This window comes from Vicia villosa, unplaced genomic scaffold, assembly GCF_029867415.1.
Source record: "Vicia villosa cultivar HV-30 ecotype Madison, WI unplaced genomic scaffold, Vvil1.0 ctg.000044F_1_1, whole genome shotgun sequence".
Lineage (NCBI taxonomy): Eukaryota > Viridiplantae > Streptophyta > Magnoliopsida > Fabales > Fabaceae > Vicia > Vicia villosa.
This window is the reverse complement of record NW_026704976.1, coordinates 1,138,193-1,165,800: the sequence shown is the minus strand read 5'-3', so window position 1 is coordinate 1,165,800 and position 27,608 is coordinate 1,138,193. Positions and strand designations below refer to the sequence as shown.

General features: G+C 36.1%; 3 protein-coding genes across 3 annotated transcripts; 2 read left to right on the top strand and 1 right to left on the bottom strand.

The window, feature by feature from the left end:
- Positions 1-5,459: 5,459 nt before the first annotated feature.
- On the top strand, positions 5,460-10,427 carry LOC131622839 (uncharacterized). Its single transcript, XM_058893867.1, has 3 exons — positions 5,460-5,742; positions 9,312-10,075; positions 10,152-10,427. The coding sequence occupies exons 1-3, from the start codon at positions 5,460-5,462 to the stop codon at positions 10,404-10,406; spliced, it is 1,302 nt and encodes a 433-aa protein (XP_058749850.1). The 3' UTR covers positions 10,407-10,427.
- A 618-nt stretch (positions 10,428-11,045) lies between these two features.
- On the top strand, positions 11,046-11,901 carry LOC131622780 (uncharacterized). The gene is made up of 3 exons (XM_058893819.1): positions 11,046-11,119; positions 11,320-11,695; positions 11,778-11,901. Exons 1-3 carry the CDS (start codon positions 11,099-11,101, stop codon positions 11,891-11,893), a joined length of 513 nt encoding a protein of 170 aa, XP_058749802.1. The 5' UTR covers positions 11,046-11,098; the 3' UTR covers positions 11,894-11,901.
- A 5,933-nt stretch (positions 11,902-17,834) lies between these two features.
- On the bottom strand, positions 17,835-18,596 carry LOC131622838 (uncharacterized). Its single transcript, XM_058893866.1, has one exon. It carries the CDS (start codon positions 18,594-18,596, stop codon positions 17,835-17,837), a length of 762 nt encoding a protein of 253 aa, XP_058749849.1.
- Positions 18,597-27,608: the final 9,012 nt, after the last annotated feature.

The window sequence follows — 27,608 nt, the reverse complement described above, 5'->3', positions numbered from 1 at the left end:
AACTTAATTTTCCATATGCCTATTTATGGCAGCAAACTTCTCATTTGATGGTATGGGTGGAGCATTTTCATTATTGACAGAAGTGTTAATTTTCTCGTCCAATGAAGTACAAAAATTGGTGCCAAGTATAGACTTAAGTAGATTTAAGTACGGAGATTTTTTTAAGTCACGGGTATGGGACGGGTACTAAGTACCCTGCCCTGCTCATTGTCATCCGTAAATAAATATCACAGTTCATGATAAAAAAATATAAATTCACCTTAAATTGTGGAAATAGTGGTTTTAGTAAATAATAAATAAATAAACTATAAAATAATATTTAAAAAAATAACTAAATTTTGAGAAAATAAAATAATAAAAAGTCAAGATTTTAGAAAAACTCACGAATTAGTTTTAGGAAAATAATTGCTTACGAATAAATAAATAAATGTTTCTTGTTATGAATAAATATTATTGTGGATGTTCATATATATTCTTATCTTTCATCTTCATATTCCCTGTTAAGTGGTATAGTAAGGTTATGATTTTTCATCTTCCTAATTTCCTATAAATAGAGACCACTTTGCAATGTAAAGCTATCTACTTGAAAGATGATAATACAATATTACTTTTTCTCTTCTTTTCTCTCATTCATCTCTCCTTCATCTATATTGTTTTGGTTAATTTCATAACACGTTATCAGCACAAAGCTCTACCAAACTTGAAATAAATTTGAAGCTCTAACTGTTAGAGGTAATATTAGTTAATTATTTTATTATTTTACTTTCTCATTATCCGTGTTGAATTTTGATATTATATCTTATTAAATTATCAATAATCTCTAAAGGATTACAAAATAACGTGTTTGTTATATAGCTCCTGAAGAACTTAACAAATATCCATTAAAGATAGTATTAAGTTTGTTATATAGTTCTTGAAGAACATATCAAATATCCTAGAAGGATAATATTGAGTTTGATATATAATTCCTGAAGAACTATAAAAAAATGGTGATTGTGATTGAGTTCCTGAAGATCTACACACACAAAATTTTTTTTTATCACTACGAAGATCATTTGTGATATATAATTCTCGAAGAGTTAAAGTTTTAAAATAAGGATTTCTCACACCTTTAAATATTGTATCTATAATATTAGAAGAATTTCATCATGATATTAATGAATCCCAGAAGGATTGCACCTATACTAATAACATATCCCTGAAGGATTGCACAAAGAATAATTTTTCATGACCGTTGTTTATGGAAATAATTAGTGATGTGATATTTGTAGAACTAAAGATTAATATTAAACTATCTCCAAATTATTATTCAAAGATTGAGTTTAATCGATTATTGTGTTTATACTAATTGATGAATTCCAGAAGAATTCAACGTTCAATCACCTTTAAAAGGCCGCATCTATAATATTCCAGAAGATTATTGGTATTGGTGTGGGCCATGAAGTAGTATTTTGTCTCCTAGCTGCGTTGATGAGTGCCAAGGTGACCTTTTCAATATGCTAGTACATGACCTTGGGCCCCTGAAGTGCCTTGCTAGTGAAGTATACATGCTTTTGTCCATCGATGGTCTCTCTTATGAGTGTCGCGCTGACAAATTCGTTTGAGACGGCCAGATAGAGGTATAGTGTTTCCTCGTTGTCTGGTCGGGTGAGGATCGGAAGTTGTGATAAGACTTGCTTGAGATGAAGAAAGGCTTGCTTGCATTCGTCGGTCCATTCGAAGGATGCCTCTTTGCGCAAGAGTTTGAAAAATAGAAGGGCGTGTTGGGCAGATTTTTCCACGAATCGAGATAGTGCGGTGAGCATTCCGTTTAGGATTTAGATGGAATTTTTCGTACTCGATGTAGGGAGTTCGGAAAATGCTCGACATTTATCGGGGTTGGCTTCGATTCCCTGCTCGGTTAGTTAAAATCCGAGGAATTTTCCCGCTTTTACCCCGAAGGTGCATTTTTCCGGGTGGAATCTCATTTTATATTTCCTCGCTTGGTCGAAGACGCGCTCGAGGTGGGAGGTTTGTTCGTTATCCTCTCGTGATTTGACGATCATGTCGTCCATGTACACCTCGAGTGTGTCCCTGATCTCTCCTCCGAACACTTTGTTCATCATCCGCTGGTAAGTGGCCCCGACGTTCTTGAGTCCATATGGCTTTATGTTGTAGTAATAATTCCCCGACTCAGTCATGAAGGCCATGCATTGCTTGTCGCATCTTGCCATGGGTATTTGATTATAACCTGAGTAAGCATCCATAAAAGACAATAGTTTATAGTCGGCCGAGTTGTCGACCAGCCTGTCAATGTTAGGTAGTGGATAAACATATTTGGGACAAGCCCTATTAAGATCGGTATAATCAACGCACATTCTCCATTTTCCATTAGATATTTTACGAGTACAATGTTTGAGAGCCAAGTTGAATACTTGGCCTCAGAAATAAATTTTTTCTCTAGGAGGTCTTTTACAGCTTTCTCGGCAGCCTCCGCTTTTTCGGGAGACTGCCTACGCCAATGTTGAACTACTGCCCAAGCGGCTGGATCTATGGTTTCTTGATGACAGGCGACCTCGGGGTCGAGACCGGGCATCTTAGCGGTGCTCCATGTCACATCCGTATTTTTCCTTAAATTAATTTAATTAGAATTTAAATTATTTATTGGAATTATTTGGCATTTCTTTGAAAATTATGGAAAATAAGAGAATTGGGCCAGTATGACAATTAATATAGGGGAGGTGTTAATTAGTGGGTCTTTTACTAAGTTATGCTATTTTTCATAAAATAAAGGAAATTGGGAGAAGAGGAGTTAGAAAACAAAAGAGAAGACTGAAACACGTAAATTATCAGAGAAAGAGGAGAATATAGAAAGAGGAAGAATCAAGAACTTGGCTAAGGTAAGGGGGGACTCTTCCGGTTAACCTCTATTATCGGGTCGTAGGCGTTAGGATTGAAATCGTATACTATTGATTCGATAAAGAATATGTTCTAGGTTGGGGTTTTGGTATTTAGGTTCAATTTTTGTGAACTTTGTGTGAGTACTTGTTGGTAATGACTGTTGATGTTAAAAGTGTTGTTTGATTGATGATATAACTCATATTGCATGTGAAATTCCTCTGTTTTTCGTGTACAATCGTATTGGTTCGATTGGGGGATGTTTGGGGGATTTAAGATGCTGAAAACTGATTTTTGGGTTGCAGGTACGAGGTAATCGGTTACCTAAAGGGGTGTAACCGATTACCCATAGTAAAAACATCAAATTTGGGGTTTTGAACTTCAGTAACTGATTACTGGTGTTTGGGTAATCGGTTACCGCTGTACGTTTTTGAAAAATACTTGTTTTGTAAAATTCATATCTTTTGAATCGTAACTCCATTTGGGTCCCCGTTCGAAGCGTTAGAAAGCTAACGGAATTCTCTTTATGATTAAAATAAATTAATTAGCACTAGATAATTTAATTATTATGTGATTTTGAAACTGACATGTAACTGTATCTGTGTATGTCGTGGATTAATGTTATTTAAGAATAACATGTATGGGTATTGTGTATTATGCGCTAATTGTGATACATGGAATTGATGAATGATAATTTCTATGTATTGTTGTGATTGTTATATGATGAGATGTAACGATACAAGCTATGTTTAAAACATGATTTATATGATGATTGTTTGTTGGTATGATGAAGCTTATGAGATAGTTTTTTGATGATGTGAGTATGATGTGAATATCATGTCTGTTAGACGGATGGCGTATTGTTGACATATATGATGAAATGTGAAAATATAAGATGTTGTTTTGAAAAACATTATTATGGGATGATTGTTGAGAATTTGTTGATGATGATGATTGAATTGTAATTGAATGATGCTAATATATGTATATGAACATACTTGATGATGATGATGATGGTATATGTATTTTATATATGTTGCATTCATTCATATTCATTGATAATGCTGTATCCATGATGATGTGTTGGATCAGTGAAGGGCATGATTCCCATTGTGTGGAATTTATGCTGGCAGGGCCGTATCTTGATGAGGTTGGATCGGTCATGGGTTATTCCCATTTGATGATGTTGGTACCACATGCATAGTGTCAGTTGCATTCATATGCATGATTTTATAACATGATTGGATGTTTTCCAGTGTTATAAATAGTGATGATGCGTTGGTTGTTTATGATGATGAAACTTTCCTGAATATATGTTGATGTTGGGTGAATATTATACTGTTGATGTTCTATCGCTTATGAACTGATAACATTGTTTAATTGTGAATGAGACTCACCCTTACTGTTGATCATTTTCAGATTGAGGATAGCGGTTGTTCGACTCGGTGAGGATTAGCTCATGAGTCAGTTGTTTAGTTAGTGTCAGGTGTCATGCTCTGATATTTGTAACACTGGGGACGCGATGTTTAGAGTTTACGTTTTATAACTCTGGTTATGTTTTGATGTTTTGGAGGATAAGTTTTAAAGATGTTAAACTTAATCCGTATGATCTTGATTTCCGCTGTGTTAACATGAAATGTTTTATTTGATGACGGTTTGCCTCAGTGAATGCATGACATGACTGAACGATGTTTAATTAAATTTTGAATTGTGGCACCCTTATTTTCATGTACTCTGAATAAACTTATTTAAATTGTCGCGGGGTTTAAAAGGGTGTTACACTCCATGCGAACAGATTTGTATTCTGACAGAGACAAGCTTCGAGTTGATTCCTCGCCTGGTCGAGGAGTCCCTTTCCGATCTTCACACCTTTGTTGGGGTTGTCGCCAAGGGGAATGAGCTCGAAATCTCCATCTGGGACATAACAGATGGGGTGAGTGGGCGCTTTGTCGCTCGTGGCTGTCTTAGGTCCTTCTCCCTTCTTCCTTTCTTCCTTCAGCTTGTCTTTTATGAAGCGGGTGTCAATGTCAACTAAGCCGACATCTGGAAGGGTCTTCGGGTCTTCCCGAGGAGGTTTTGTCTTCAAAGGCCTACGTATTCTTCTTCATTATTATACTTTGTTTTACAAACAGAACTACCTAGGAGTTGGAAAGACCCAAACTTTACTAAATCGCTGGTGACACCAATGAATCCACCGTCAAACATGTTGCTAAGTTTCAAACCAAGGCAGGTGACACAACAAACAATGAGGATTTAAAAAGGAAATATTTCCCATGTTCACTCATAAAAAAATGCTTTTACTTGGTTTACAACGCTACCACCACATTCCGTCCATACGTGGCCCCTGATGGAAAGGTTATTCCATGAACAACTTTACATGGGACAACCAAAAATTAGTTTGAAGGAATTGGCCAGTGTTAAACGAAAAGTTGTTGAGTCAATTAACGAGTATCTTAACAGATTTAGACATTTGAAAGCAAGATGCTTTACTCAAGTCCCTGAACATGAATTAGTCAAAATGAATGCAGCAGGATGAGACTATTCTTTAAGGAAAAAAATTAGATACTCAATATCTTAGAGATATGGCGCAATTAGTTGATAGAGTTCGCCAGATCGAGCGATTGAAAGTTGAAATAGCCAGAACTAATAAATATCATAAGAAAGAAAAAGTTGCTTACATAGCAGCTGATGAATATTATTCAGATTACGAGGTTTTAATCGGAAAAAATGATGTTAATGTGGGTGAACTTAAGCCAGGACCTCCTTACTCTTGTAAATTATTAAAACCATCAAATGGGAAGAATCTCGTCGAAACTGAGAAAAGTGACAAATTCGCCACAAAAACATATACTTTCTATATAACAAGTTTGACGAAATATTTAATTTGTTGGTGACTAAATTATTATCTACTCTTCAAATAACAAGTCGAGGCATAAACTTTAGAGAGATAGAAGGTTTTGTCATTCTCCATAATTGAAAAGGACACTTGTTGATCGTCAATAGAGATAATATTAGTGCTCCTCTGAATTGAGCAAAGACGCAAAATATTGGGAAGTAAATAATCCTTGTTGTTCATAGCAATTAACTTAAGGCCTTTTCCTGGCTAACCTAAAACTTGGAAAATTCTGAAAGGCTATCAAAGGCTCAATAATTAGGATTATAGTAGGACAGTTAAAGGTAATGAGCTTTTTAAGGTGAAGTGACCTAGCCTCTAATGTTTCAAAAAAATACATTTCATTAGAAAGGTTTTGAGTTTTCAGCCTTTGACTTGGTTTTGTAGGAATTCTTGGAGCTTCAAGCCTTCTTATTCTTTTTAGACTTAGACTCTACCGTTTTAAAATGAGCCTTAGGGTTAGGGAGAGCTAAAGTCTAAAGATCTAAATCTTTAGGGATCCTTAATTATGCATCCTTATTCTCAATGATGTTGGCCCTGGATTGTTTAAAGAATTCCATGTTCTTCTCATTCCTTAGGTTAGACTCATTAGGGGTCATAATTTCTTCAAAGTTATCATCACCGTCCATTTGTGTTACATCAACAAACTCTGAGCTACTAGAGCACGAGTCATCTACTAATTGAATTGGTTGTTCAATATTTTCATCTTCACCAACCAAGGCAGATGAACTATTATGCTGTGATACTTCTTTTCCAGATGACTTAACATGCCTTTTGTCCAAGCTAGAGTTCACATATGCCTTTTTCAAAAGATTTAACTTGACTCTTATTTAAAGTCATCGAAAATGATATAACAATAGGAAATTGTTTTGGTTGAGATGTGAATAAAAATAATCGGATCAAATGGAGTCAAAATAAATATTTTGATATAAACCTTTTTGTCAAAACGTTGTGATATGACTTTTGTCTCAAAAACTTAATTTCCCATATGCCTATTTATGGCAGCAAACTTCTAATTTGATGGTATGGGTGGAGCATTTTCATTATTGAAATGTTGATTTTCCCATCCAATGAAATACAAAAATTGGTGCCGAGTATAAACTTATGTACGGGGATTTTTTTTTAAGTCACGGGTATGGGACGGGTACTAAATACCCTGCCCTACTCATTGTCATCAGTAAATAAATATTATTAAATTGTGGGAATAATGATTTTAGTAAATAATAAATAAATAAATAAACTATAAAATAATATAAAATAAATTACTTAATTTTGAGAAAATAAAATAATAAAAAGTCAAGATTTTAGAAAAACTCACGAATTAGTTTTAGGAAAATAATTGCTTACGAATAAATAAATAAATAAACAAATAAATAAATGTTTCTTAAATTGTCGGAATAGTGATTTTGTATATATAAATAAATAAGTGATAAAACAAGATAAAACAAATTAAGTTTTTATTTATTTTGGGAAAATAAAATAATAAAAAGTCGAGAATTTAGAAAAACTCACGAATTTACCTTAAATCATGGGAATAGTTGTTTTTGTAAATAATAAAGAAATAAATAAATGATAAAATAACATGAACAAATTAACTAAATTTATAAAAAGTATAGAATTTAGAAAAACTCATAAGTTTGTTTTGGGAAAATAATTGCTTACAAATAAATAAATAAATAAATATTACGTGGAATACATAAATAAGAAATTTAGAAAAATTTATGAATTTACTATTAAAAAAGAATTGGTTAATAATAAATAATGCTTACCTATTAGGAAAATTATTGTGGGAATAGTCGTTTTTGTAAATAATAAAGAAATAGATAAAGGATAAAATAACATAAAACAAATTAAATAAATCTATAAAAAGTATAGAATTTAGAAAAACTCATAAATTTGTTTTGGGAAAATAATTGCTTACAAATAAATAAATATTATGTGGAATACATAAATAAGGAATTTAGAAAAATTTATGAACTTACTATTAAAAAATAATTGGTTAATAATAAATAATTCTTACATATTAGGAAAATCATTCTGGGAATAGTTGTTTTTGTAAATAATAAAGAAATTAAAAAAGGATAAAATAACATAAAACAAATTAACTAAATATATAAAAAGTATAGAATTTAGAAAAACTCATAAATTTGTTTTGGGAAAATAATTGCTTACTAATAAATAAATAAATAAATGTTATATATGGGAACATTTATTTTGATTTATTAGGAATACATAAATAAGGAATTTAGAAAAAATTATGAATTTACTATTAAAAACTAATTGGTTAATACTATCTCCGTTCCTTTAAATAAGAGACATTTCACTTTTTATGTTCATTGAATAATCAATGTATCTGGTATGTATATTGACTAGATACATTAATTATTCAATGAATTTAAAAAGTGAATTGTCTCTTATATAAAGGAACAGATGTAGTAATAAATAAATCTTACCTATTAGGAAAATAATTGTGGGAATAGTTTTTTTTTGTAAGTAATAAAAAAATAAATAAATGATAAAATAACATAAAAAAAATTAACTAAATTTATAAAAAAGTATAAAATTTAGAAAAACTCATAAATTTGTTTTGGGAAAGTAATTGCTTACTAATAAATAAATAAATGTTACCTGTGGGAACATTTATTTTGATTTATTAGGAATTCATAAATAAAGAATTTAAAAAAATATATGAATTTTCTATTAAAAACTAATTCGTTAATAATAAATCAATCTTACCTTAAATATTGAGAATAGTTATTTTGGTAATAATGATTTTGGTTGATAATAAATAAATAAATTTAAAATAAAATAAAAGAAATAGTATAAGTTACTTAAATTGTGAGAATAATAATAAAACAATAAACAAATAAGTAAAATTACTAAATTAAACTTTTAATAATTACAAAAATAAAATAATAAAGAAAAATAGGGTTATGCACTTTTACACTGTCAACCAATGACGATCATGTATCAGAACAAGTCAGATTGAAAATTTAAAAAAAACTTGTATGACATGGCAGAACGTTATATTCTAATTGGATGACAGTGTAAAACATTTTTACGGGCATAACCATTAAACTCAATAATAAAACCATCTCCCTTCTTTTCAGTTTTCTTCTCTTTACTATACCGCATTTCCACCAAATCAGTTGTATATTCTCCGTAACAAAACTATTTCCCTTCGTTCTCATTCTTCATTGGACAATGGTTTCTACCAAACGCCACTTCCCATTCGAAGAAGAAGAGGGAGGATCATGTCAACAAAAGAAAGCAAAAGAAGTTGCATTGGAACTGTTTCCGTCATCGCCAGTCATTCTCAATTCCGCTGATTGTGACTTAGGTATTCATTTTTTCATACTCTTTCAGTCTCACTCACTTCAGCAATATTTAAAATCCTCACTTTAATTTCGTTATTTAATTTGTATGTTTATATATGGTTTTTCTTTATTAATGTTGGTTAGTTTTCGATTTATTTAATATCTTGATTGAAGCATTAGTTATTTGAATGTTAATCTATGTGTTTGATGATTGATATTGTTAGATTTCAACATTGAATGCAATGGACTTGTTGGATATGGCCTTCATAAGGAAGGGTTTGGCTATTGTTGGTCTGGTGCTAAAGCTAGTGTTGGAATAACAAAGGGTAGATATTGTTATGGTTGTGTTATTCTTTCTGCTCAACCTGTTGATACAGATGACACTCCTCCTGACCAGCGGCACCTTTGTCGTCTTGGTGTTTCTAGAGGGGATGATGCTGTTGGAACTCTAGGTGAGACCAAACACAGCTATGGTTATGGAGGCACCGGCAAGTTTTCTAATGCCGGCAAGTTTTTGAATTTTGGTGATAGGTTTGGTGTTGGTGATACAATTGTTTGTTGCGTTGACCTTGAGAGTAAACCAATGGCTTCTATTGGTTTCTCTAAGAACGGTAAATGGTTGGGTACTGCAATACAATTTGATGTCAGTTCTCTTGGTCTTGGAGCGGATTCTTCTCTTTCAAAGGTTTCGCCTTGGGAATGGGCATTTTTTCCGCACGCTTTGTTGAAAAATGTTGTGGTTCGGATGCAATTCAATGTTGAACAAGGTCTTGTTCCTCAAGAAGGGTTCAGACCTTGGGCCTTGGCCGTTGCAGATGGAAATGCGGTTATGGGACCTTCCTTTTCTGATCCAAAGGATTGTGAATTGATGATGATGGTGGGGTTACCAGCTTCAGGAAAGACTACATGGGCTGAGAAATGGGTGAAAGATCACCCGGAGAAGCGTTATGTTTTGCTTGGCACAAACTTAATTCTTGAACAAATGAAGGTTAGTTTAGCTTCCCAATCATCTTTTTATTATAATTTTTTTATCTTCAATTTTTGCTTAATCCAATTTTGTTTAGGTTCCTGGGCTGTTGCGGAAAAACAACTATGGTGAAAGGTTTGATCGTTTGATGGACAAGGCAAGTTCAATGTTCAATGTAATTCTGTCCAGGGCAGCTAACATACCTCGCAATTATATAATCGATCAGACAAATGTGTATAAAAATGCACGCAAGCGTAAGCTTATGCCTTTTGTTGACTATCAAAAGGTAGCTATTTATCTATTTGTTTGCTGGAGTTGGAAAAATAAGTTTACTATAGATTTGATAATATAATATTTTTTCCGTTCCAGATTGCTGTTGTGGTGTTCCCAAAGCCAGAAGAGCTCAAGAGACGGTCTGAAAAAAGATCTAAAGAAATGGGCAAAGAAGTTCCAGTTGATGCTTTAAATAACATGATTGGTATTTTTTACCCTTTACTTTTTATTTGCTGGTGTTTACTTTATCATATTTTGCTTAACTTAATCTTCTTATGCTTGTTCTGTTATTTTATGACCATGACAGCTAATTATGTTCTACCTAAAAGCAAGGATTTGCCAAATTCCGATGAATATTTTGATCAGGTATAGTAACTTACATTGCTTTTTGTTTATCTGACAACCAAATTATCAAGCATTACTATACTAAAGCTTCATTTGTATTTCAAGGTTTTGTTTGTTGAACTGAACCGAGAGGCCTCTCAGAAGTATTTGGATCAGATGAAGCAAGATACTCCATCTCTATCTAGTATCAACCAGTCAACATCATCGCGCAGAGGTTCTTCTCAGTCTTCTTCCGGGCCTGCATTGCAAAATCAAGGAAGTTCGACAGGTTTTTATCTATTTACAGAATTACAGTTGCTTCTCGATCTTGCAGTCTATTTTATTGTATTATTATCTTTAATAATCCCTACGTTGTCACACTTTTTCTCAGGAAGTGGTATTCACCAGTGGAGAGCTCATTGTTCCATCTCTCAAACCGACTATAGGATGCCTAGTCAAGTTAGTCAGGTAAACCTATTTTACAACTTTCTAATTACTTGCAAACTTTTCAGTGTTGTTAAATAGCGGAAATAACGGCGATATGATATTTAATATTAAATATTGTCAAAATATTTTCTAAGATCTGCAATTAACAGCACTGAAACTTTTCCATCTTGGTTATTTCTATCTTGTGGCAACAATGCTAATTTCTAAGGACTTGTTTTCAGGTCGATGCACATGGCCATATGACTGAACCTCAGCTTAGCATGAATCCATTGTCAGGAGGATATCCAAGCAGTCAAATTTCAAATGTTGCAAGACCACCCTATCCTTTTGGACTTTATTCCAATCATGAACCATCTTGTTATCCTAGAGATAATGCTGGTTCCAGTAGAACCTACGGTGACGTCGAAGTATATAGGAATCCTGTTTTGGGTAGCCAGTATAGGCCAAGTATGGCAGGGAACAGCAACATGGGTTTTCCTGGAAGACCTTATGTTGACTACCATGAGTCGCAACCTTTTAATTATAGTACATATGGAAGACCTTATGTTGAATACAGTGATTTCCAACCTGAGTTGCCTTCACCCGCCGCAGCCACACGTAGTTATTCTCTTAGAATTTCTCTGTTTTTAAGTTATTTTTTTAATCAACACAATAATAATTTGTTGCTCTTACATTTCAGCATCGTTTCCCACATATGGAGAACCGACATTAATACCTCAACATGGTGGATTACCTGATAACTTGCAGTATTCAGGGAGATATGCTTGTCAGTATCCAAAATACTACTACCCTTGAAATTTACCAGACACTGTATTTGGTAAGTGGAACTCTCAATATGTAATTATGGATGTCTGTTGCTACAATGAAATAAGCTCAGAAACAATTTTTGTAGTAAAATAGATAATGCTATTTTTATATGTAGCACGTACTCTTACTTAAAAGAGTGTTATTGTATTTAAGATTCATAATAAAAACATGAAATGGAGTAATCTTAAAATAATATTTAAGATAAAAATTCACAATATAGGATTTGTTTGGTGTTCATGATACAAAATGCATAAGTGGTATTTTCTTTGGTATTCGATAATCCTTTGTAGCCCATTAATTTGAGTAAACATTATGGATTTGTTTGTTGCTATTAGTATGTATGATGTTCATTAATTTTCTTGTGTTTTGTGTCTTGATTCAACCAGAATCGGTTGTGAAAGATAGATGTGTGTGGTGGAAAAACGAGGAATGATTTATGAGAGGTTGGAAGAGTTAAGCTGTGAAGGAGTTATTGTAGAGGCTATTCTTAGAGAAATGAGAAAGCTTTGAAGATTCATTGTGCCAAGCTAAATTCATTTATTTGGGTGGAGGGTTTTGCTGAATAGATTGCAAACTTGAATGGAGCTTGTTAGAAGAGGGATAACAAATCCTTAGATGACTTGACTTGTATTAAGTTCCAAAAGTGAGTTATTTGGCTGAAAATTAATTGTACTTTTGGCTTCAGTTTCGTGTAAAGTTAAGGCAACATTACCTTAATAATGTATTTGGATACCAATACTCTCTTACATGGCTTAATATAATTGAGGACATTTGTTTTTTTTTTTCATAAGCAAGGAATATATATATATATATATATATATATATATATATATATATATATATATATATATATATATATATATATATATATATATATCTTGGTTCGACAGTTCGACAGGGTTAAGCATGAAGTCGAAGGATTGTTCACATGCTGGTGTCGAAGTGTGCATGCTGTAGTCGAAGATGGGTCTAGCATGAAGATGTCGAAGATGCTAGAGTTGTTAGCATGTTAAATTAGGTTTTAGTGTTTAAACCCTAATTTGTTAAGTTAGCTTGTTTATTAAGTTGGCTTGTGTAATGGGCCTTGCTGAAAAAGCCCATTAGTTAGTATGTTAGGTTTTATTATAAATAGCATACTAGTCTCTCATCATTGCTAAGCTGCAAATCCTAATTAAGGGTGAGAGAGGTTATTTGTTATTCTTGTAAACTTGTAATCTTGTTTTAAGAGAAAGTAAAAGAATAGCAGTTATAACCAATTCTTGTGTTCTTATTCTCTTCCCTAATTCCCTATTATACTTTGTTATTGGTATCGTTTTTCACAACAAATTGGTGCGGTGAGCGTGGAGAAGATGCCTTCAACAAAGTATGAGATTGAAAAGTTCACCGGAGTGAATGATTTCGGTCTGTGGCGCTTGAAGATGAAAGCCCTACTGGTTCAGCAGGGTTGTTTGGAAGCGTTGAAGGGAGAGGCAGCCATGAATGCAGAATTGACGGCAGCGGAGAAGACAAATATGATCGAGAAAGCACACAGCGCAATTTTGTTGAGCCTTGGTGATAAGGTTCTCCGGCAGGTATCAAAGGAGACGACGGCATCAGGGTTATGGGTGAAACTTGAAAGTTTGTATATGACCAAATCGCTGGTAAATCGACTCTACCTGAAGCAAGCTTTGTATTCATTCAAGATGATTGAAGACAAAGTATTGGCTGAGCAGTTGGATATGTTCAACAAGCTGATTCTTGATCTTGAAAATATTGATGTGAAGATCGATGATGAAGATCAAGCGCTGTTACTATTGTGTTCTTTGCCTCGATCACATGCTCACTTCAAAGAAACTCTCTTGTATGGAAGGGAGTCCCTGACGTTTGAAGAAGTTCAATCAGCCTTGTACTCTAAGGACTTGAATGAACGAAAGGAGCATAAACCTTCGACTGTTGGCGAAGGTTTGACCGTTAAAGGAAAACTCTTACGAAAGGATGGTAAGTTCGACAAGAAGAAAGGCAAAAGCCAGTCGAAGACTTACAGTGGCGAAGCATCTGGCATTCGATGCTACCATTGTAAGAAGGAGGGTCACACAAGAAAGGTGTGCCCTGAACGCTTGAAATATCATGGAGGTAAGGATAATGGCAACGCTGCCATTGTTCAAGATAATTTCGAATCATCTGATGTTCTTGTGGTTTCAAGCAGTGACTCTAAGAAGGAGTGGATTATGGATTCAGGTTGCACTTGGCACATGACTCCAAACAAAAACTTGTTCGAGGAATTATGTGATCAAGATGGTGGATCAGTATTGCTGGGAAACAACAAGGCTTGCAAGATTGCAGGTGTTGGATCTGTGAGATTCAAGCTCTATGATAAGTCAATAAGGTTGTTGACTGAAGTCAGGTATGTTCCTGATTTGAAGAGAAATCTGCTTTCTCTTGGTGAATTCGACAAGAAAGGATATGTTTTCCAAGGAGAGAAAAGTATCCTAAGAGTCATGAAGGGTTCGAAGGAAGTCTTGAGAGGCGTGAAGAAACAAGGCTTGTATACCCTTGAGGCTGAAGTTGTAAGTGGTTCGACAAATGTTGCATCCACGAAACCTTTGTCGAAAACAGAAATCTGGCACATGAGATTGGGCCATGTCAGTGAAAGGGGTCTGGTCGAATTAGGGAAACAAAATCTGCTTGGTGGAGACAAAGTCGAAAAGCTGAAGTTTTGTGAACCCTGTGTACTTGGAAAATCTTGCAGAGTGAAGTTCAACAAAGGCAAACAAAGAACACATGGATCCATTGATTACATCCATGCTGATCTTTGGGGGCCTGCAAGGTGTCCATCACATTCAGGAGCAAGGTATTTTCTATCCATAGTAGATGATTATTCCAGAAAATTATGGGTATTCATCCAGAAGACTAAGGATGAAACTTTTGAGAATTTCAAAAGTTGGAAGACTCTGGTTGAAAATCAGACTGGCAGAAAGGTCAAGAGGTTGAGAACCGACAATGGCCTTGAATTTTGCAATGAGGCATTTGACAGTTTTTGTGCTGCCTCTGGTATTGCAAGGCATAGAACTACTGCAGGTACTCCACAGCAAAATGGTTTGGCTGAAAGGTTTAATCGAACTATTTTGGAGAGAGTCAGATGCATGTTGACTAGTGCGGGGTTAACAAAGGTGTTCTGGGCTGAGGCTGTTTCGACAGCAACATATCTGATAAACAGATGTCCTTCGACAGCGTTAGATATGAAGACACCTGAAGAAGTTTGGTCGGGACATCCACCAGATCTCGACAAACTGAGAGTATTTGGCTGCGTAGCCTATGCTCACATTAGGCAAGACAAGGTCGAACCTAGAGCTCTGAAATGCATGTTCATGGGATACCCTGAAGGAGTCAAAGCTTATAGGCTATGGTGCCTAGAGCCAGGTCACAGGAGGTGTATCACCAGTCGAGATGTAGTTTTCAATGAAGCTGAAATGGCTTTTAAGAAAACTGATGATGTTGGTCGAAGTACAGAAACATCTGACGAAGAGCTGGAACAGGTAGAGATTCCTGTTGAGGTGGAGCATGTTGATGCTGAATTGCATATCCCAGATGAAGTCGAAGAAGAACCAGAAGATGCTGAAGTTGAGGAAACTGACGATGACTACCTATTGTCGAGAGATAGGTCGAGAAGAGTCATCAAGCCACCTCAAAGACTTGGATATGCAAATCTTATAGCTTATGCCTTAATCTCTGCAAGTGAGGTTCTAGACGAAGAACCTAGAGACTATAAGGAAGTTATGAGGAGTCGAAATAAGACTGAATGGCTGAAGGCCATGGATGATGAGATAAAATCTCTTCATGATAATCATACCTGGGAACTGATCAAGAAACCTGCTGGGGCAAGGTTAGTCAGCTGTAAATGGATTTTCAAAGTTAAGGAAGGAATTGAAGGAGTGACGTCGAAAAGATACAAGGCAAGGTTAGTTGCAAGGGGTTTCACTCAGAAAGAAGGTGTCGACTTCAATGATGTGTTTTCTCCTGTTGTGAAGCATAGGTCCATTCGAATGTTGCTTGCCATGGTGGCACAGTTCGATCTTGAACTGGAACAAATGGATGTGAAGACTGCGTTCTTGTATGGTGATTTAGATGAAACGATCCTGATGAGGCAACCTGAAGGGTATGTCGAAAAGGGGAAGGAAGATTATGTGTGCGAGTTAAAGAGATCTTTGTATGGGCTGAAACAATCTCCTCGACAGTGGAATAGGAGATTCGACAAGTTCATGGCACGCATAAGTTTCATTAGAAGTCAGTTCGACCACTGCGTTTACTTCAGATTTCGACCTGGTAATTCATTTGTTATTTTGTTGCTTTATGTGGATGATATTCTCATAGCAAGCAACAGTGTCGAAGATGTGATGAGGGTGAAGGCTGAACTCAATAAGGAGTTCGATATGAAGGATCTGGGAGCTGCTTCCAGGATTCTTGGAATTGACATTCGAAGAGATAGAAAGAAGTCGAAGTTATGCCTATCTCAAGAGGCATATCTACGGAAGATTCTTGAAAAGTTTGGTATGTCGAATTCGAAGCCAGTTGTGACTCCAACAAACCCTCAATTCAAGCTGAGTATTGATCAGTGTCCCAGTACTGATGTCGAAAGAGCCTATATGAATAGCATCCCATATGCTAATATAGTCGGTTCTTTGATGTATGCTATGGTCTGTACTAGACCCGACATAGCATACGCAGTAAGTCTTGTAAGCAGGTACATGGCGAATCCTGGAAAGGCTCACTGGCAAGCATTGAAGTGGATTTTAAGGTACATAAATGGGTCTCTGAATAGAGTCCTAATTTATGGTGGAGCCTTGGGTGAAGATAGTAAAACAGTAATAGAAGGATATGTCGACTCTGATTATGCAGGTTGTATGGATTCCAGAAAATCTATTTCTGGATATGTTTTCACCATGTTTGGCACTGCAATTAGTTGGAAAGCAACACTTCAGAAGGTTGTTGCTCTATCAACCACTGAAGCGGAGTATATTGCCCTAACTGAAGCTGTGAAAGAAGCATTGTGGCTTGAAGGTTTTGCGAATGAGCTGAAACTTCAAGGTCGAGGTATCACTGTTAAATGTGATAGTCAAAGTGCAATACACCTGTCGAAGAATTCAGCCTATCATGAGCGAACTAAGCACATTGATGTAAGGCTGCATTTCGTCAGAGGAGTAATCGAGCGTGGAGAAGTCCAAGTGCTGAAGGTTTCGACTGAAGACAATGCTGCTGATATGATCACCAAGACATTGCCGAGTTGCAAGTTTTTCCACTGTATGCAGTTGATAAAGCTGCATGAAGAAAGCTAGTTTGTTCCTTGACGTTGTAGAGTTAGGTCCAAGGTGGAGATTTGTGAGATATTGGATCGAACTCTAGTATTGTCGAAGGGTAGCTTCTTGGTTCGACAGGGTTAAGCATGAAGTCGAAGGATTGTTCACATGCTGGTGTCGAAGTGTGCATGCTGTAGTCGAAGATGGGTCTAGCATGCAGATGTCGAAGATGCTAGAGTTGTTAGCATGTTAAATTAGGTTTTAGTGTTTAAACCCTAATTTGTTAAGTTAGCTTGTTTATTAAGTTGGCTTGTGTAATGGGCCTTGCTGAAAAAGCCCATTAGTTAGTATGTTAGGTTTTATTATAAATAGCATACTAGTCTCTCATCATTGCTAAGCTGCAAATCCTAATTAAGGGTGAGAGAGGTTATTTGTTATTCTTGTAAACTTGTAATCTTGTTTTAAGAGAAAGTAAAAGAATAGCAGTTATAACCAATTCTTGTGTTCTTATTCTCTTCCCTAATTCCCTATTATACTTTGTTATTGGTATCGTTTTTCACAACAATATATATATAGGAGAACTAGGGGTTCTCAAGCCTGAATACAAAGGTCAACGGGAAAACCCGACAAAAAGGAAAATTACAAACCAATTACCCTTACGAAAGGAACAACAAAGGGTCCTTACAAAAATCGTAAAAATTGTAATTGGTAACGGTAATAATCCCGCAAAAAGACCATCTCCACACCGTGAATTTAATGTTCCAAACGATGTTGTTGACGCTCCAACCATCGTTCCGGAAACACGCTCCATTTCTAGCTAACCAAAGACACCAAGTAACCGCCAACCAAACCACACCCAATTTACACCTCTTAACTTTCTTGAATATAAAGAAGGAGTGCCACTCCATAAAACTTGGTAAACACTCATCCTCCACCATATTTCCCATACCAACCCAAGAAGCTATATCATTCCAAATCCTTTTAACCACCCCACAAACAAAAAAAGTATGCCTACACTTTTCTAAATCAACACCACAAAAGGAACAAGCAATATTATCTAAAGGAAGAGAGATACCTCTAAGCAACAACAAATCCTTTGTAGGTAATCTATTGAGAAAAAGTCTCCATCCGAAAGCTTTGATTTTGAAAGGCACTTCCAATTTCCACAAAAGGCCAAAAGCTTCGTCACTTTTGTTAGGAGGACCGAAAGGAGTGAGTCGCTTCAAAAGAAAGGAGTAACAAGAAGCCACCGAAAAGTCCGTCTCCTCATTGTAGAACCACTCCACCCCATCCCTCCCCTCATTCCGCCCTTCCGACCCGTCCACGAAATTTCTCAACTCCCCCACATCAACCGAATGGTTATTCCCCTCCAAACCAAAATCACCCCATATCCACCCTCCATTACCCCATCCGCCCATCGCCGCCACGGAAATATGCTTCAACTTAGAAACCTCGAAGTGACTCGGAAAGAGGACTTTCAAGGAAGTTCCTCCTAACCACTTAGCATGCCAAAAAGGGGTGTTGAAACCATTATTGACGGAGAACCTACTACAATCAACAATCGGGTCACAAAAGGAATTATAAGAAATTTTCAAGAGGTCTCTCCACAATTGAGGACATTTGTAACATTTTAATGCACTTCACGATTTTTTAAAATTTAAATAGTACTTGAACAATTGTGTAAATAACAAATATATTTTGTTTCTATCATCTTTCAATCTTGATTTGGATTTTACTTACTCGATTATGACCCACATATTCAAATACAAATTTAATGGTTTTTGATCTTTATTTTCAACAAAAACCATCAAAACAACATTTTGTAGTGGATGAGTAAAAGGCAATGAATGAGTGGAAGGAAGTGGTTTTAGAGTTGCTTCTACCAAACACCATTTCCCATGTGAAGAAGAGGAAGGATGAACTCATCAGAATCAGAAGAAAACAAAAGAAGTTGAGTTGGAACTCGTCATCACTTGTTGTTCTAAATTTTGCTGATTGTGACTTTGGTACTTATTTTTCTATACGTTTTTCAATCTCACTTAGTTCATTAAAATTCAATACCTTCCCTTTAATTTACATTTATATAATTCATTTATTTATTTAAATTGTATATTTATATATGTTGTTTTTTTTATTAATGTTGTTTAATTTACTTTAATTTAAATTCTATATTTAAGTTGCATGTTTAATGTGCTTGAATGATTGATGTTGTTAGATTTCACTATTGAAGCAATGATGGTTTGTTTGTCTACCAATGCTGGAAAGTTTTTAAATTATGGTGATAGATTCGGTGTTGGTGATACAATAGTTTGTTGCGTAAATTGAGAGTAAACCTTCTATTTGTTTTTCTAAGAATAGTAAATGGTTGGGTGCTGCATTTTAATTTGATGTTGGTTCTCTTTGTCTTGGAGCTGATTCTTCTTTTCCAAAGGTTTTGCCTTGGGAATGGACACTTTTTTTTTTTTTTCATATTTTATAGAAAATTGTTTTGTTCAAATGCGGTTCTCTTAACTATTGCGGATGGAAATGCGGTTACAGATCCTTCATTTTCTGATCTTGAGGATTATGAATTGATGATGCTGGTGGAATTACCAACTCCAGAAAAGACTACATGGGCTGAAAAATGGGTGAAAGATCACCCGAAGAAACGTTATGTTTTGCTTGGCACAAACTAAATTCATGAAAAGATGAAGGTTAGTTAACATGTCGGCCATTTCGTGGCTATCATTTTTCTATCATTAATTTTTGCTTAAACCAGTGTTGTTCAGGTTCCTTGCGGAAAAACAACTGTGGTGAAAGGTTTGATGGAGATGGGATGATAAAAGGAGATTAAGGCTCTTTTTGTTTCAGCTTTAAAAAACTGAATTTTTTTTTGTATTTTTTAAAATAGATTTTCCAAAATCGTTTTTCAAAATATTACAATTTTTTTATATTCGTTTTTTCTAAAATGAAATACTAATTTTGACATCCTAAAACATACACATAGATTATTGAAGATCAAAACTTTGTCCAAATCGTAATTTTTTCAAAAAATTGTATTTCAAAAATGATTTTTATAAAAATCTATTTGAAATAGCTTCAAAATTAAGTGATTTTTTGAAATTTTGATATCCAATTTTTTTTCCATAAATAGGTGAAATACCTAAAATCACATTTTAAGAATAACTATTCAAACACAATTTTCATTTGAAACTTTTATAAAAAGTTTCTTTATAAATTTTTTTTTCACAAATTTTGTAACACTATAAAAATCATTTTAAAAAAAAAAATCAAAACAAACGGGCCCTAAACGGTATATTTAACACAAGAGATAAAAGTATTGTAATATAAATATCTCTTGAGAAAAGGAAGTGTAATTTACTCTTTTAATTTTTAATAAGTCTAAATCATTAATTAAATCAAACAATTCTATTTTTATGTTCCACTAATGAGAGAGTAGATTGAACCGTTGTTTTAGACATTACCTTTATACATGATAAGATTATGACATGTTCCACTAATGACAAGCGGAAACAGGTTTGACTAATTTGGGGCCAAAATAACTAATTTCATTTCGTTAATCTTTTTTCAAGTAATTCAATGTATTATCTTCTATTTACTTTTGTTTTTAATTTTATATTTTAACTAGAGAATTTCTTCACCCACCTCCTAACCTTCTTGCTCACCCCTGGTGAATTTACAACATTACCCCTTGTTTCGGAAGTTCATTTCCGAAACGGTACTTTTTTTTTGAAAAAAATGTGTTTTCGGAAATGAACTTCCGAAAACGTGTTTTTTTTAATATAAAATATTGGTTTCGGAGATGCATCTCCGAAATAAAGTTACATTTTCAGAAAATGTGGTGTTTCGGAAGTTCATCTCCGAACGCACCCCCATGATGGAATTCGGAAATGAACCTCCGAATTTATGTCTGGACAGAAGAAAAATGAAAAACAACAACGATTCGCTTTATTTAATCGGGTGAAGATTACAACGATAATATTACTGAAAATTAAAGTTACATATTGTTGAACACGGGTAGGTGGGGATGAGTCAACATTTTGATAACGTCGTCCGCCGATCTTTGAAGTTTGGCGTCCAACTCGATCGGGCCTTTTGAAGAAAATCGGTCGAACGTTGTCCACATAACCGCTAAATCTTCGTCGTTCTTGATCTCAAAAGGTGTGAACTTAATGCCTCCCTCGTCGTTAAGCGATGGCGAGCGGTACTCGAGCTTGACAACCTTTCGATTCTCGGGATAGCACAAAAGCGTGTTGAGCGACGGTATCAATTCCGCAAACGGCGTGTCGCGCGAGAAGCGAAATTGGAACGGCATCGGGTAGCCGGTTTCAAAGTAGACGAATGCTAGGTGGGGGTAGGTTTGTGTCATTTGTGTTTTGTGGTGTGAAGAGGATGAAGAAGAGTGTGTAGTATTTATAGACTTATTGGAGCATTGATGGCCCAACAAACCTTATCCTGCCTCAGGGGACATTTCGGAAATGAACTTCCGAAAATAGGCTCCAGACATGTATATTTCGGAAGTTCATTTCCGAATTATGCAGAAACAGAGGTGAATTTTGCATTTTGTGCATTGCATTCTGTTTTGTGTAAACAATACCAAAAGCATACAAAATAGGCATAAAATAGGCAATGACAACATAAAACATACTTATATTATATATGTATTGAATCGGTCCGATTTTACATGATAAACAACAATACATACAAAAAATGATCGTTACAAACAAAAACGATCCGGAACGAACTAAAATTCACCGAACCAATCGGTGGATCCTAAGTCCAAAATAGGCACGTTCTTCGACCGCTCTCTATTTTGCTCGCGCTCTTTGCTCATCATTTCTTCAAACTCCGCCATCCTCGAAACGAACGGATCCGGCCAAGTCTCCGCCTCATTTGAACGATGTGCCGTCCATTGACAAGAAGTAGCCGGTATAGGACAACCCGGTTTCAAAAACACTTGAACGAAGTGCCGCGATCGTAGATACCCGATGCATATGATGCGGCCCGACGCTTCCAACGGCGGTCGACTATGAAGTGGAAAGAAAGTCTCACTTAGTCCAAACCTCGTCAAATCGATACACACCATATCATACGCACTTGCTATTAGATGACCCATATCGGGGAATGACATCCACTTCGAAACCGGAGCGATACCGGTAAGTGATGGAACAAGTGCATCATGAATTTTTGCAAACTTTTCTTGATTTTCATATAGTCGGCCGTAGATGTCCCGATACGAAGTCAACTCCGCAATGAGTTCCCGTCGGACTAAAGTGTGATTATTTTCCCCTTTACCGAGCAAACCCGCAACGGCCCGATATCCACAATTGCCGTCGCCTCCAACATCAACGATGTTATCGATATATTTGTGCATAAAAAGTGGCATCTCATCAATGTAGATAATTGGTGATTTTTTGATCGGCGGTGTACGAGGTGGCTTCGAAATACGGGCTCCTTTGTTACCACTACACTTAGACTTCGGTGTCTCATGAATTTCCGGGAACGATGCATCAACATGTTCAAAGTAGGAAGGAGATCGTTTTGTTGACGTGTCATCTTGTGTAATTTTGGACTTTTTCGGTGCACCTTTCGTTTTAACCGGTAGAGATGGCGGTTTCAAATCGGTGGTCTCCGAAAATGCGATCTTTCGCAATTGTTCTTTTATGTGCATTTTTGTTGTGTCGTCCGCTTTAGCAAACTTCTCCATTATCACTTCCAACTCGTCGGAGATGGTGATTTTGGAGTCATTTTCTTTCGGCGGGTCAAAATCATCAAAACGAAGCTTCTTCCAATGGTCGGCTACCTCATCCATGCGTATTGGTGAATTCAACTTCTTCTTTTTTGCAAGTATACAAGCACATGGAAAGCCGTATGTCTTTCTAATGGTGCACCCACATAATGAACTATCGGGCCCCGTGGTCTCCGACCGCTTAGCTTCATGAAACAAAAAATTCAAACCCGTTCGAGATATGTTGTAAATCAATTGGGAGAATAGAATTTGGCCCTTATACCGGTGTTCCATAACCGTCTTGCTCCGACCGAACGATGTTTGAATTTCATTGTGTTGATTTTCAAGCATTTGGTTCACGGTTTCCCATCCCCGACACAAATCTCCCTTGCTATCACCCAACCACCTCTTGAAGACCGCATGTGCGGATTCAACACGGTTAGTCGTGGTGCAACCAAGATGTCTAACTCGATTTGTCCAAGCGCACACGACTTTTTCTCTAACTTTGTCAAGAATGGTGGATTCGACGTAATGACAAAATGTCCTAATGGAACCACACAAAGACCTAAAGTGTACCAATTTCTCGGTATACACCTCTTCGGAGTGTGCATCCAAAATTTCCTTCCATGCCGACATTATCCTTTCAACCACAACACCGGCTTTGACAACTTTACCGTTTTCATCTGGCCTATCTTTTGTCCCAACCGCGGGTTTCAACTTGCTTCTCACGTTGCAAGTTATGTGATACCGGCAAAGTAACGCGGTCGATGTCGGGAAGACGGTATCGACCGCATTCATCAAAGCATTGTCTCAATCGGTGACAATGATGTTTGGCATAACCTCTTGATCAACTAACAAAGACTTGCAAATTCCCAAGGCCCACGTAAAGTTTTCTTCTTTTTCACACTCCAAAAAAGCAAACCCCACCGAATAAGTCTTGTCCGTCGAGGTCACACCGACGATCTCTAGAAGAGGAAGCCTATACTTGTTTGTCTTGTACGTCGAATCCATGACTAGAACGGTTGGAAATGTGTTGAACAATTTGATACTTTCGGGATGAGTCCAAAAAATATCACGCACGGTAACTTTGTCCTCGGAGGTTCGGAAGCTTGAAACATAATTGTTATCGCCTAGAAGTTTCAAAAGTTGTTGCATTTTCGACCGAGGGCCCATATTCAAAACCTTGAGATTGTGCCGTTCATTGTAAACTTGCTTGATATTTGAAACGCTATTGTCATACCCTAATTTTTGACCCTCCTGAGATGACATATCTTCAGGATTTTCATCAGGTCAAAGCAAGTACCCAGAGCAGTCACTTCTTCATTTGGCATTTAATCAAGGATGTTCAAAGACAAGAAAACTCAGGCAAAGGATCAATCAATAGAAGGATTGATCTCTAACACAATCATAGGACTCAAAAGCTTCACTTTTATATTCACCTATGATTGATTAGACACTCAGTCATCTGAGTACAGGTTTACTCAGGTCACCAGACTAGGGTTTTTGAGCCTATCAAGGACTGAAATCAGGGATCACCTTTGGGAAACCCTAAAAAGCTCCAGGACATCTATTAAAGACTTCAATCATCTTCAAATGATCCATACAATAAGATCCACTGGACATCACACCTCAATTCAAGATCCACAGTCACCAATTTCATCTGGTCGACAATTAGGGTTTTTAACCTAATTCATCTGGATAGTTGACTTTTAATCAGGGCATGGATCCAAAACTCAAGACATGATTCAAGAACCTCTACTACCTCAATATAACCCATTTACATCACTCATTTGAGGAGAAGATCTTAATTCCACACAAAAGTCCAAAATCTCACCTTATCTGAAAAAAGTCAATTGTATGGGATCACCTTTGACTTTTAAGATTTTTGGTCAAACCATGACTTTCAAAGATCAATATCATCAATATATGGATATTAAAGTCATTTGACCAAAGAAATTCAAGAAGAATCATCAAGGAGCAAAAGGTCGGGAATTAGGGTTTTTGAGGGCATTGTGGGAACTCAAAATTTCACCTACACAACTCAAAAAACTTCTAACATGAAAGTTGTAGATCTTGCAAAATAAAACAACATCTTACAATGGAACTTTTTTCAAAAGATCAATCATTTAAGAGATTTGGGAATTTTGAAGTTTTAGGTCATAAACACTTAGAAAATTTTCTAAGTGTTTTTAACCTAGTTTTCTTCCAACTTTGGCCTCATTTTTCACAAATTTGCCAAAGGATTCTGAAGGAACCATAAACTAATGATTTGAAGTAGATGTTTAGGGCTTTCCAAATTGTGTTCAACCTTCTCTAAATTCATTTTGAGCTAAGAGTTATGCTTGTTCAAAGTTGGCCTCATGAAGTGAAATTATAGGTCATGTACAATTTGAAACTTTGCAATTTTGTGCATTTTGCTTCACTAAGCGATGCTACACGACCTCTAATGCATCTGAAAACATGCCATGCATCCAAATTCATCATTGCATAAGGATTAGAGAAGATTCCCAAAAACAAAGGCATGTGATTATGTAATGATTGCATTTTTGAATTTATGGCAAATGATGAATCATCAAGGAATCTTGCTCTAAGCCAATTAGAACTCTCCTCTGAATCAGAAATGTTCCCTTAGATCATACAAGATCAATGGTTGGGGAAGATAGCCCGAAAATGCATCATTGCATTTAGGATCTTTTCAAATTTTCTTCTTGGCTAAGAAACCAAACTCACTTCACTAAGCAAGCTCACTATGCACAATTACTCTGAACCAATTGCCTATAAATAAAGGGCTCTTTCTCATTCAGAAAACACACCAAAGCAACCATATTCCTTGCTTTCTCTTTCTCTCCTCTTGCTTATTGGTTTTTCAAAGTTCTTTGGCAAAAAGAATCGTTTTCTTCAAACCAGAGCTTATCTTTGGAAAGTAAGCATTCTAACATCTCAAAGGGGTTCATTTGAGGTGATCCAAGCACCTGGATCACTTCTGTAAGTGGAGGAACGCCATTGTTGCTCTCACTTTGGAGCTGTTGCAGTTGGAGGTCCATAGAGCAATTCTGAAGGTTTCCAACAAAGCCAAGCATCCAGACGTGTTCCTCAGGTCATAGTGAAGCTGTTCAGATGGCTGCAACTCATCTGTAACTCAAGATTCATCACTCTCCATGTCCACTTGAAGCTCAAATCGAGGGAGGTCCATAGAGCAATTTAGGAGAATTGAAGTTACAATAAGTATTCAGTTAGCATCACTGAGTCCCAAGGAAGCTTTTGGGATCATTCATACAAGCCCAGGTGCTCTCTATCATCCTCACGACCTCCATTTTCAGAGGTAAGTTTCTGAACTCCATCTCTTTAAATTAAGTACTCTTTGTGATAAAGCTCGATTCTATCTTGTTCAGCATCATCAGAGGATTGAAAACCCTCTTTAGTTAAACTATATATATATATATTATAGGAATATGACCTAGGATTGAGAATGTCTTCCCGGTGAAGGCTCTTTCCTAATTAGAGATCTGTAGTTCAAACCCCCAAGATGAATTATTCCCGGTGAAACATCTTGGCAAAAACCTTAGAATCCAAAAAAAATAGGACACATCCACCCAAAGAGGAATTATTCCCGGTGAAACCTCTTACCCATTTGCTTAGAGCCAAAATAAGTTCAAAACTACATAGCTTTCTCTTGTGCTATAACAAGGACCCTCGATGACCCTCGATTAGCCTCCTCTTGGGCTTTGTACAAGGACCCACAGGCTTCTTAAAAGCATTTCCAGCTTCCTCTTGAGCTTGTATACAAGGACCCATCAGGTTTCTTATAAACATAGGAACAGGTCTTTAGTCACCTCTTAACATACCCTGGTGAGTCTCTTCCAATTTAAACCAGACTTTAAACAAGCTAAGTTTGTCTCAATTTTACATTGAGTACACCTTTTGGAATGAGAGACATGGACAGTCTCTGTCACCCTTATCTTCATCAATTTTCCTTAGCAGAGTCTAGGATCCATGTTTGCTTATCCTCGGCAAGAGTCAGCCTTCATCTTGGGCTTTAAACAAGAAGTCTCACTAGATAATCATTTCTTTCATTTTAACAAAAACCCCTGGAAAGGGTTAGCCTCCAAATCATTTCTTTCATCTTAATAAAAACCCCTGGAAAGGGTTAGCCTCCATTCGTTCTTTCATTTTAACAAAACCCCTGGAAAGGGTTAGCCTCCAAGGTCAATTAATAAAAACCTGTTTAAAAGAGACAAAACCCCTGGAAAGGGTTAGCCTCCAAAATCACTTCTTCAAAAACCAAAGATTCATTTCTCTTAGGAGATAATTTCCCCAAAAGAGTCCAAAACCCCTAGAAAGGGTTAGCTTCCAAAAATCATTCTTTTCAACAGACAATTTCTCCAGCTGAGTCAAAATCCCTGGAAAGGGTTAGCTTCCAAAAAATCAGTCTTTTAATAAATAAATCCTTCAGTAGAGTCAAAATCCAACAAAAATAGTTAGCCTCAACCTTGGGCTTCATACAAGGCACCAAAACAATAAAACTCCCCTGTTAATAGTCAGCCTCAACCTCGGGCATTGTACAAGGCAGATAATAGAGTCTCCCCCAGTGAGCCCTTCATTGTTCAGTAGCCACAACCTTGGGCTTTGTACAAAGCAGATAAACCATATGTCGTGTGTCAAAGATTCCTAACATCTAGGATCTTTTCCCATAGAGTCATCC